This window comes from Rosa rugosa, chromosome 1 (assembly GCF_958449725.1).
Source record: "Rosa rugosa chromosome 1, drRosRugo1.1, whole genome shotgun sequence".
Classification (NCBI taxonomy): Eukaryota; Viridiplantae; Streptophyta; class Magnoliopsida; order Rosales; family Rosaceae; genus Rosa; species Rosa rugosa.
The window spans coordinates 2,444,849-2,456,969 of record NC_084820.1 but is presented as its reverse complement, the minus strand read 5'-3'; the positions used below and the strand labels follow the sequence as shown (position 1 = coordinate 2,456,969).

At 36.8% G+C, this 12,121-nt stretch overlaps 2 protein-coding genes across 2 annotated transcripts; both read left to right on the top strand.

Annotated features, from left to right (window-relative positions):
* The first annotated feature begins 981 nt into the window (after nt 1–981).
* LOC133727299 (umecyanin-like) lies at nt 982–1,975 on the top strand. The gene is made up of 2 exons (XM_062154893.1): nt 982–1,225; nt 1,453–1,975. The coding sequence occupies exons 1-2, from the start codon at nt 1,048–1,050 to the stop codon at nt 1,791–1,793; spliced, it is 519 nt and encodes a 172-aa protein (XP_062010877.1). The 5' UTR covers nt 982–1,047; the 3' UTR covers nt 1,794–1,975.
* A 2,930-nt stretch (nt 1,976–4,905) lies between these two features.
* Nucleotides 4,906–5,709, top strand: LOC133727127 (umecyanin-like). Its single transcript, XM_062154754.1, has 2 exons — nt 4,906–5,130; nt 5,253–5,709. Exons 1-2 carry the CDS (start codon nt 4,968–4,970, stop codon nt 5,558–5,560), a joined length of 471 nt encoding a protein of 156 aa, XP_062010738.1. The 5' UTR covers nt 4,906–4,967; the 3' UTR covers nt 5,561–5,709.
* The last annotated feature ends 6,412 nt before the right edge of the window (nt 5,710–12,121 follow it).

Here is a 12,121-nt window from a genome sequence, read left to right as displayed (position 1 = left end):
TCTTGAGTAATATCTTGAACAGTAATGATTTTCTATTGGTAATTTGAGCAAAGAACTAGAAGAACAAAGATAGAAGAAGAGGAACTTAGGCTTTCGATGGCAGATCGGATCGAAATTGCAGTGGATAGCTTGACGACGACTCGGATTGGAGTTGCAGCGGAGAGCTATGAAGGATCGATGGTCAGGACGCCATGGGCTTTGATACCATGTTGGAAATTATGGAGTAGTGATGGTGCGATTGAAAACCCTTGAACCAGAGAAAGGAGGAAGAAGACGAAGGAAAAAGGAGAGAGAGAGCTAAACGATCTTGATTATATCACTGAGTGTTTGTTACAGAGAAAATGCTTAGCTGACTAATTACTGTAGCAATTAGGGTATTTATATTGGTTAATTCATGCACATCATCACGTGCTAATTCTGTTGCTAATTAGTAACAGAATGGATGGATGACAGCCACGTGGCACCAGTTATGCTTGATCTTCATGGTCCTTATCATTCTGTAGGGAAGTTTGACCTTGACTTGATGAACTTTGACCTTGACTTAATGTCGTTGTTGCTAGTTGGCTTGCTAATTGACTTGAGCTGATGGTGATTCCTTGAGTTGATGATGCTTCACTCTTAACACTAATAAGTTCGCCCGTAAGCAAGAGCTTAATCAATTGACTGAAATGTTCAGAATCGTTAATTATATTAGTTTATTAGCATAACTAGTCCTTGTTATACGATTGACATGATTAACATCGACTCTAGCACTATATATGTATGAATTAAAAATTGGCATCGATCTACGGATCCATATATGTAGCAGCTAGCAATTTCAGGGTGTCATACACAATGCATTAACATAGTTCTTTGTGAAATTTGGCGGGAGTCCCTCGGCCGCTTGCTTTCCCAATATGCGAGGTGGCGACAGTCACTCAGCCGCCTGCTTTTCTAAAATCCGAGAGGTCTCTCCCTCTATAAAGTCAGGCACATTCAGTCCTCATTACCAATTTCCTACACAGTAAAACAATTAAGAACAGTGAAGTTAATTGATTAGATACTGGGATGGGGAAAGCCATGAATGTTTTATTAGTTGCTGTGATAGCATTGGCAGCAATGTTACATAGAACAGAAGCTGATGATCATGAGTATGAGTTGGTTTGGGCTATTCCGTCTGGTGGAGCCGGCACGTATGCAGCCTGGTCGGCCGAGCATACCTTTGAAATCAACGTCGATAGTATAAGTGAGTATTACTAGCTAGTATTACATCTCTGAATTAATACCCCATTAATCGATTGCTTTTTAGGGTTCACATCTAATTGAGCAAACATATTCGACACACGCATGTCTCATACAACTTTTTAAAATTAGGTTTTTAAGAACTTCCATTTATGCCATATGCACTTGCATGTACTGCATGTAGAAAACCACGATGATGATAACAATATGGTTGTTTCCTTTCTTGTGCAGCATTTGAGTTTTCATCAGGAGAACAAGACCTGGCTTTAGTGACAAAGGAGGATTTTGATAGTTGTACCACTACAAATCCGATATGGGAAACAACAGATCCAGTTGGTGTTGGAATTGTTCAACCCGGCACATTTTATTTCATCTGCACATTCGCCGGCCATTGCGCCAAAGGGCAGAAAGTTGCCACAAACTGGACCAATTCTTCAGCTGCGGCACCTGCTCCATGTCCAAGTTCAACAGCAACCACTTACTCCGCTCTGCCACTTAAATTTCTCTCCAACAGAGTTAACAAGCACGGCAACAAGAAGAAAGTGTCTTTGACATTAGGGGGTGCCATCTAAGTAGTTAATTTCAAATTATAAAGAGATCTGGAGTCATTTATTTGTTACTTCTTTTCCTGTCAAGAAGAGTTGCACTACATTCTAGTTCTAGTAAGTACTATACATTGTAGTTTGTACCATGTATATGGTTGATCCTGCAGAAACCTTAATAATATGATCATCATTCAGTTTACGCTTGGCAATCAGTTTTTTCTTTTTTCTTTGCTACCTTTAGATGATGAAAATATATGCAAGATTTTCGATTAATTTGTGATCTCCACCTTTTGCATATACTTTTGGCCAATGTCGACGTCGATTAGTACTTCATACTGCATGTAGTCTCATTTTTTCTTTTTTCTTTGAGTGGAAAATGAATATCATACGTAACTATCTTACTATCATAATGATGATTAACTGAAACATCATCAAAACAACTTTTTATGACAGCAAAGTTATAATCATCATCATTGCCAGGTCTTGTTGATTTTTCTCTGCACGTTGCCGTACTTTGAAGCAGGAGGAGATGATCTGTCAGTAGTGACCAAAGAAGATTTTGATTTCTGTAATGATCCACTAATCCTTTTACGTATACAACAATTGGACCGGCATTGATCGAAATCAAGACCACTGACAATCACTACTTTATCAGCACTACCCCCGACCACTGCCACCACGGACAGAAGCTAGCCATTCAAAACGTCACTGCAGCACCACTACCATGAGCAGGAGCTTGTGGTGCTGCTCCTGGACGTAAAGCTCCGACCCTGAAGCCAACCCTAGTTGGTGGAACAGGAGCACCTTCACGACAGAACTCGTCTTCGTTTAAGCTTCATGATGCACTCCCTGCTCTAAGTTTTATGTCCATTGGCCTAATAGCTCGTTTTCTTCTGTTCTAGCTGGGCTAATACACCCCCTTTATATATTGCATTTCCCTGTGCTAGTTTAATTTTATGTATTTCTTTGAACTATAAACAGAGAGGCTACATTGTTAACGTTACTAATTTGCATGCAACTTAATATATATTTTAATTTTTGATTGGTGATTAATCAAATAAAACAATTTTGATTGGTGCTAGGTGTTGAAGTGATCTGTGCGTAATGATTTTAAATCACTTCTCAAATATCATGATAAAGTTAAAATGTTATTTTTGGTTACATATGAAACGAAACTGTAACCGTTCGGTCAGCATGCAATTGCTAGTGAAAAACACCCAGAAATACAAATATGTAGAGTTTAAATGGTGGGGTCGTCCACGCCATACCTTTTTTTTTTTATCTTTTTTTTTTTAATAAATTAATGTAGTGGAAACCTATTGAACTGGTTAACAGGTTATTCACTTAAATGTTGACATGTGTCATTTTAAAAAATAAAATTTACCATATTAACAACACATTCTATCTTGATATGTAATATTGTTCAGAAATATATAACAAATATTGTCAAAATAATAAATTACACCTAGTAGAACTAAAATTACGACTTATGACCACACTTGTTGTGGTTATTGTAATTGAGTGGTCAAATCTTTACAATACTGAGTACGTACTTACATATCTTTTGGTCTAACATCAATTTTATCATGTTCACAGCACAAATATTGTCGAAATTGTAAAATTGTTGATAATCTTGTAAATGATGTAGTTTTTGAAGTAATTACTACAAATAGAACAAAAGTTACCACTTTTACATCAATTGTTGGGGGTTGTGGTAAAATGTGTAGTCATTGTAGTAATCATTTCATAAATGATAAATGAAAAAAACATAAAGATTTACCACTTTGACAACAAATTTGTTGTCACACTTGTTAAATTGTCCATAAACTAGTACATTAGTTTAGGTGGAGTAATTACTATAAATAGAACAAAAATTACTGCTTTTACATCAATTGACGTGGATTGTGGTAAAATGCATGGTCATTGAAATAATCATTTCATTAATAACAAAAACATAAAGATTTACCACTCCGACAAAAAATTGGTTGTCATACATGTTAAATTGTCCATAAACTAGTACATATGTTGTAGGTGGAGTAATTACTACAATTAGAACAAAAATTATCGTTCTTACATCAATTGTTGTAGTTTGTGATAAATTACGTCGACTTAAAGTAATTACGACTTCGACGATAGAAATTACACAATATATTACTTTAGTTACGCAAGGGAAAACTTCATTACACCAATGAGGACATACGTGGTTTTAGTCAAAATATAATGGTTTACCTATATGATAACACATTGTGGTAACATTTGTAAATTAGTTCAAAAAGCAGTAATAACAAGTTGTGCGTGAAGTAGTTACTACATCTAAAACAAAAATTATCTATTTTTACATTAATTGTTATGGTTGTCGTAAAATACATGTCAAAAGAATTATATAATTGGTTAAGGAAACTACTAATGATATAACTAATTAGTAATAAAGACTATTTAATTAATACTAATTCCATGAGCCTAGGTTAGAAGTTTTTGTTTTTAATAAGGAAAAAATGTAATTGTCAATTTTCTAATTATCAATTGATAATCAAGCATTAATCAAACATTAATTGACTAATGATAAAATTAATTAGTAATAAAGACTATATAACTAATACTAATTCGGTGAGCCTAGGTTATAAAAAAATTATTTATTTTTTTTAAAAGAAAAAAAACGTAATTGTCAATTTATAATTAATAATCAAACAATAATTGGCTAAGGCCTAAACATGTTACTAAATTTTAAATATTTTGGACCATTGGATATATTATTAATCCAATGGTCTAAAATACTTAACAAAATGGGTGTATGGCAAACACCAGGATACCTAAGAAAATTCCTTAAAGGGTAACTAACCCCCAATTTAGAATAATAAAATAGCCTGCAGTATGGCTTAGTTTTTTGACATAACTAATATCGAGCTCGAGGCTATTCAGATCGATAATATGATTAATTTTGGATCTAGCTAGTAATGCACAGCACAGTGAACATACATATATTGGCACAGCTTGCACTTTCCCGCAGGCCGGATGTCAAATACAAAGCGTAGATCGTAGGATCGATGATCTCTGTGAAATTTGACTAGCTGTCAGTGAACCACTTCCTAAAATCCAAGAGTTCTCCATGAATAAATTCTCACAGACACTGCTACATCTAAACTTACTCAACGTACCATTTCTAGACGAAATACAAGGATTGGAAGTTAGCCAACTCAAACCATGAATATGAAGTATGTGTTCGTGCTTGTCATAGCAATCGCAGCCATCGCAGAAGGCGCAGAATACACCGTAGGAGACGACATGGGTTGGATGGTTCCTCCCACTCCCGACTATTATGCTTCATGGGTTTCCAAGTATTACTTTGTGGAGAATGATACTCTAGGTGAAGTGGTGCTTTATTTCTCTGAATGAATTGTTCTCTAGCTATTTTCGTTTTTTTTTTTTTTTTTTTGAGTTTCTTGATGATGATATCTATCTTACGTGCTTGTTTGTTTCTGCTTGCAGTGTTTAACTTTGAACAAGGAATACATGACATCACTGTACTAACCAAGGAAGACTTCGACGCCTGCAACATGAAGAATCCCTTGTTTCAATCCCCGGAACCAGGTGAAGTTATGGTTATGGCGAGCGACACATTTTACTTCACGTGCAGCTTTGGTCAGCACTGCGCTAATGGGCAAAAGTTTGCCATTTATTTTGCCTCTGCACCTTTGCCTCCCAGTCCAAGTCCGTGTCCAAGTGAATCTGCTACTGCTGATCAATCTACGGAGTCCCGGCCGTTCAAGTTTGTATCGGCAAAGATGGGTAACTAGGAAGGTTTGGCCTGAAGTGATCCAATTTAAACCGTGTAGCAAAAGTCCTTGCTAGCTAGCAATAAATCAAGAAGCCTTGGTTCGTGATTGTACCATAAAAATAAGATTATGATTGAATTACGATCAAATTTATTTGTACTCTTAATAAATTTCTCCTTATTTTTGATTTAACGGTTGCTAACATAAACTCTAGCTAAATTCTTAATCAACGTTATGCAAAAATGAAATTAATTGCTAACAGTGGCCACCTAATGATCCTTATTTGCTACTTTCAAGTTTCGTATTTTTTTTTTTTTGAAAGAGGGCTTGCACAGCCGCCCTTAGGCCTCGATCATTAATGAAACTTTAGAATACATGGGGGGGGGGGGGGGGGACATGATACCTGAACCTCAAATTACAATAAGCATAAGAAGAACAACTCGAGATAATAACGAGAGTCTCCACAAATGTGTGTATTCTAAAAAGGCACCAACTTGTTAAGGGTAGTATAGTAATATGGTTTACAGTATATAAAGAAAATTGTTGTAATTGCTTTCATTCTATTCCAGTCAAAATGTAGTTGTTTAACTCTCTGCGTTTCTCTTCCTTCCTCCTCCTTTCTTCGTCTTTCTTCTTCTTCCATGGCTGAAATTCTAGCATGGTATCAAAGCCATGGCGGCCTGACCATCGCTCCACCGTTGCAATTCTCTTCATCCTTAGTTTCTTTTTAGTTCAATTCAGAGAAATCCTATCGAATAAGCCCATCCCCAAATCGGAATTTCCAAACCCTAAAATTTTCAATCTCTCAATCACTCGTCATCACCGGGAAGCCGTGTTGCCGTCTCCGGAGTCTATTTGCTTTCTACTCTCACCGCGTCACCATCCACGACCTTGGAGGCATCGTCGCCTCAGCTCTGTTGTTCGCTACGGTTCTCGTCAGAAGCCGTGTCGCCGGTGACCATTGGACCTCCATCTTCGACTAAAGGACACGATAACTCGACGACTTTTCCGCCATCGATTAATTCCGACTCCGACGGTGATAAAATTTCAGAGAAATCTGTGATGTGAGCTCTGGCTATTTTCATCTTCTTTTTGGTAAAATCTTGACTGGTCTCTCATGAAAGTTCAATTGGTTCAGTAGCTTCTTGAAAATTAAGTTGGGTATATTGAGTGTTATTGTTGTATGATCTACTCTGCTTATCGTTTGCCCCTTATTCCCTGGATCATCAACTCAGTCTGGCTAACTGATGGTATTTGGTGTTATAAGGTTGATATGTTATGCTTTGGTGCTCTGGTGAAATCTATTCATATGTTGATTGGAGATATGCAATTGTCCTGTGTCACAGCCTTTCCCTTCGAGTTGCTTTTTGCATTTCTTCAATTTTCTTCTGTACAATTACCATGGAAACCAATTCTGTACAATTACCAAGTCTCTTGTTGATTTCCTTTAAGCTTTTCTTTCAATTTGCTTCTGTCCAATTACCATTCAATCCTTTTGTTGTCCTGTTCATTGTTCAGTTTTTGCTTCTGTACAATTACCAATCAAAACAAATCAAGATCAAAATCTGTACAATTACCGTTCAATCTTTTGCCTTCTGCACTTATCTTTGTTTTTCCTCTTCTTTCCTATATTCTTCCGGGCTGTGGCTGTTGGCATTTCCTAGGACTGTACTGTTATTGTGAAAAGTGATAGAAGAAGATAGATGTACTATCATAAAGATGCTGGGGGTGTTGAAGGTGAGAAGATGTGGCCTGGATTGCTTGGTCAGAGTGTTTTTTGGATGTTGGACAATGGCCATTGGTGCAATGATTTGGGGAATTGGATTGAGTGGGAATTGATGTAAGACTGCTTGTGGTTTAACTAATAAACCAAAATAAGTGATTGTTGATATTGCTGCCAATGTTGCTGGTTTATTGTTATCATCAGCTGAGTTGAAGAATATATCAGAAATTCCTGATAACATGTGTTCTTTCTGTGGATGAGAAGTTGTCAAGTTGACAAAGCCTTGGTAGGAGTAGCACAAGGCTTGGATGAGATTGGATGCATTGCAGCTGTCCGCTGATCACAACACAATCATTGAAGAAGATGACCTGTGCATTTGGGATTTATATCATGTGTTCCAACCATTATGCTTGGTACCCAAGCATATGGTTGAGGGGGGATGTTAAGGGTAGTATAGTAATATGGTTTACAGTATATAAAGAAATTGTTGTAATTGTTTTCATTCTATTCCAGTCAAAATGTAGTTGTTTAACTCTCTGCGTTTCTCTTCCTCCTCCTTTCTTCGTCTTTCTTCTTCTTCCATGGTTGAAATTCTAGCATGCGAAGAGTGCACTTCTGGCTACTCTATTCGCTTTACAGATTCGGCCACATAACGGAAAGTAAATGCTTACTCGAAGCCATAATATACTAATAAGATCAGCTTTCCCACTATGTTGCCACCGAAAAACAAGTCCGGTAACACGTAGTTTCATCCTGCCACTAAAAGGTTGAGACCATTTGGAAACTCACAACCTAACTAGGGCAAACCAAGCGCACACAAGGTGCAGTCCGGGACTGAGCCCATGTCGCGCGCCCTGCCCTAAATTGACAGGGACTTATTGCCGGCATATAGCCACAATTACCTAATAAAGACAGAAAACAAAAAAAACATACATTTAATAAAATAAAGCGAATTTTGTTATTAGAACATGTTTAGAACCAATTGTGAGATCTCTCCCGAGAAGTTGTGAGTTCGTGATCGACATTCCAAACCACCCATATAAATATTTCAAAACGTTGAAGATGAACATTTCAAGAAAAATGTGTGCAAGCAGCTTGGTATTTTAACCAAAACGGAGGTAATGCTAAACCATGCAAAGACCAACTTTCATCACATTCATATTACAAAGCAAAAAGATTAGTACTTTTGGGGAAAATTTTTGGTTCTTGTAGTCCAACGTACGTGTTTCTCCTTTGTTAGTATTTTGAAACCCTAAACATTAGAGATATTGAATAAGAATTGTGCTTACAAAAGGAATCATTTTTAAGGAACCGTAAGAGATAATGAATTTTAGCCACGTATATTAAGTTCAACCACTGACATTATAACAACTTAAAATTACAATTTCTCAAAAATTGATCCTTACACCAACAAAACTGCTACTAGATAGTCATTGGTATCACTTAATTGTCGTCAAAATATATCTAATGGCCCTCTTTTGTCGTCAGTTATACATATATGTCTAGCTACACCACCAGCATTCCACTGAAATGTTCATAATCGTCTAATTATATTAGTTTATTATTAACATAACTCCTTTTGACCCCACCTCACCCTTACATATGCCAATGAGAATCAAACCCATAACCTTTATAATGTTGGAATTATATATAACTTACTAACAGGTCATAGCTCACCGACATAATTAATTAACTCTTGTTGTACAATTGAAATGATTAATTGAATTAATGGTTACCACATTAGACCGTAAATCCTTAATTAATGTTAGGCATAATGAAAATTGTGTGAGAGAAACGGCGATCGCTTTCCTTTAGTATTTTCAAATTTTCGCTATTAAAACATGTTGTTAGGTAACCCATTCTGAGAAGTTGTGACATTGCTATATCACCCATATAAAGATTTCAAAAAGTTCAAGATGAATTTTTCATGGAAAATGTGTGCAAGCTTTGTATTTTAACCAAAATGGAGGTAATGCTAAACCATGCAAAGACCAACTTTCAACGCATTCATATTATAAAGGAAAAAGATGGGTAAAAATTAGTTCTTTTAGTCCAACATGTTTCTCCTTTGTTATAGTCTGAAACCCTAAACATTGTTTTTAGACAAGAAAATCAACACGTTTATTAAGTTCAACCGCTTACATTATTGTTAGCTTTATAGAGAAACTCGAAGAAACTTGAAGAAGAAGAAAAAGAGAGAAGAGGAAGGGAGAAAACAGAGCTATATTACCAAAAATGAATCTGTCGAATACAATTGTACCTATAGCTACAATATTCTTTGTATTTATACCTATTTGGCTAATTACACTTTTGACCCTTAACACCCCCCCCCCCCCCCCCCCCCCCCCTCAAGCTGATGGGAGGGAAGCTAACATCAGGTTGCTACAGAATTAAAGGACTTCAAGGCTATACAGGAACCTTGAGTTACACTCTTGGTATTGAACTCAGCTGGAGGACAAGTATCAGCCGGCCAAAATTGTTGTTTACATTGACAGGATGATGCTGGCATAGTTTTAGTTGAGAAGGAACTAACCACAGCTTGAGGTGTTGGTTGATAGGCATATTTATGCTTACAAAGACATTCAGTTGCACTATGACCTGTCTTGGAACAAATCTCACACTGCATATAAGATCCAGAAATAATAACTTGCTTAGGGGCAGATCTTTGAGGACAAGCTTTGGCAAAGTGACCAATCTGTGAGCATATTTGACAAATATCACTAGGAAAGTAAACACTCTGAGAGTACGTTACTATTATAACCAGCTTTAGTAACTTTATCATTGGGATAGGATGGCTGCTGCATATAGCCATTGGTTCCACATGCATTTAATAAATGCTTCCCACTGATTACTTCGTTTATTAATTCTTTGGCTGCCTCAATTTACTCTTTCCCTCCATTTATATATACTGATCTCTCAGTTGTCTTATCACCAGGAGGAAGGTGCAATGGTACAATCTGAATACGAGATCCTGATTTGGTTTGCATATTCTTGATAGTCTCAAACCCCTTGCCAATTATCAAAGCAACCATATTGTTTGGAACTTTCATTACAAACTGTTCATCTCTAGGTTGCATTGAGTTAAATCCCTGAGACAAACTGCTTCCATTGTTGGTACCAAAGTTACTTTGTAGACTTCCATTTTGAGTCACAAATCCAGATGGGGGAGTAAATTATCCATTGAAATTATGAGCAGGATATTGAGGGTTTGTGATTGATATGCATTTGTAGCAGGTATGGCAGGTGGTTTCACAAATCCAAGGTTGGTTGACATAGTGGTTGGTGGTGAAGCATATCCTACTTGACTTGTGCTAACAGGAGACATAGCATATGCACTATAGTGTATAGGCATATTATATGTGTTTGTGCTAGATGGAGTAGAGCAATTAAAATGCATAGCTAAACTAGCTAGCAGGATTAAAGCCACCAAGATGTTGAGAAAAACAAGTAGGAAAATATGGTGAGGTGTGAACAAAATTTCCATCAGGAGGATGAACAATGAAATCAGATGCATTGGGAGAGGATGTCATCATGTAGCCATTACTTGACATATGGGGTCACCCAAAATTTCTATTTTTCATCATGGCATTAGCAGCATATGCAGTATTCATACTAGAAATAGATGTAGTGACATATTTGGTATTATTAGGCATAGTGGTGTGTTGAGGTACACAAGCAAATTGAGTAGTAAGATGTGTACTAGGAGATTGGTTCACATGATTACCAGCAGATGTAGCCACGGGAGCAGAAGCAAGAGAACTTGATTCTTGAACGATGTCAGACTCAAAATCCAATAATAGTGTGCGAAGCTGGCTTAGAGTGATCGGCATCTTACTAGCTCTGATGACAATCTTTATGGTTAAGAAATCAACAGGCAATCCATTCAAGATCAGAGTAACTATATCTTCATCAGAAATATAAACTCCAGCTAATGAAAGTTTGTCTCGAATAGTTTTAAACCGCTCCATATACTTGTCAATGCTATCATTACCTTTCTGAATTTTCCGCATAGAGTTCTGGAGGTCGAAAGCTTTGAACTTTGAAAGTTTAGCATATCTCTCCTCAAGCAAAAACCAAACTTCTTTTGAGGTTTTACTCCCAACAATGAATGAAAGAGCATCTGATGACAAAGTAGCAGCTAGTAAAGTAATCAAGGCAGAGTCAGTCTTCCTCCAATCCTTATACTCTTGTGTAAACTCAGGGGTAGTACCAGCCTCTGTGATTTTGTATTGTGGAGGACAAGGCACAGACCCATCAATATATCCCATTAGATCATCACACCCTACCAACATTGACTCTAGCATGAATCTCCAAGTGACATAGCTAGTGTCATCTATCTAACTGCAGAGTGATGAGATTGCAGAAGTTGGAAAGGAGACAATCATCGAATCGACTGGTATTCATGATTATGAGAGCAGAGGTAATAAGAAACACATAACCAAATACTAGTATAAGCTACTTCTTCACAAGAAAACCAAACAAAGAAATCTGGAGATACCCAATTTCCAAGCCTTCAACTTCTTCACAAGAAAACCAATAAAACTGAGTTGCTTCAATTATCCCCAAAATCTCAGAGCTCAGAGACGTTCTTCTAAATTTCACACTATTAATCAAACTCCCCAAATTTCTGAAGATCAAAGTACACATGCAAGAGCAATTAGAGACTGAAAGTGAACCAAAAGACTGTATGCTAGAGATGAGTAACTTCAAGTAAACACAAAATCAAACACAGGTAATAAAATGATGACTTGAATAGTATCTGAATGTATGTAATATCGATTATCTCTCACATAGAGAAGAGAGCAACAAATCTGAGTCTTGAATTTCAATTCTTCACTTTCAACTTTTCAAATCAAATC

Coding starts and splice junctions, on each gene's coding strand:
- LOC133727299 (XM_062154893.1), top strand. CDS start 1,048: ATGGGGAAAGCCATGAATGTTTTATTAGTTGCTGTGATAGCATTGGCA. Junction 1,226..1,452: donor AATCAACGTCGATAGTATAA/GTGAGTATTACT, acceptor TTTCTTGTGCAG/CATTTGAGTTTTCATCAGGA.
- LOC133727127 (XM_062154754.1), top strand. CDS start 4,968: ATGAATATGAAGTATGTGTTCGTGCTTGTCATAGCAATCGCAGCCATC. Junction 5,131..5,252: donor TGTGGAGAATGATACTCTAG/GTGAAGTGGTGC, acceptor TTCTGCTTGCAG/TGTTTAACTTTGAACAAGGA.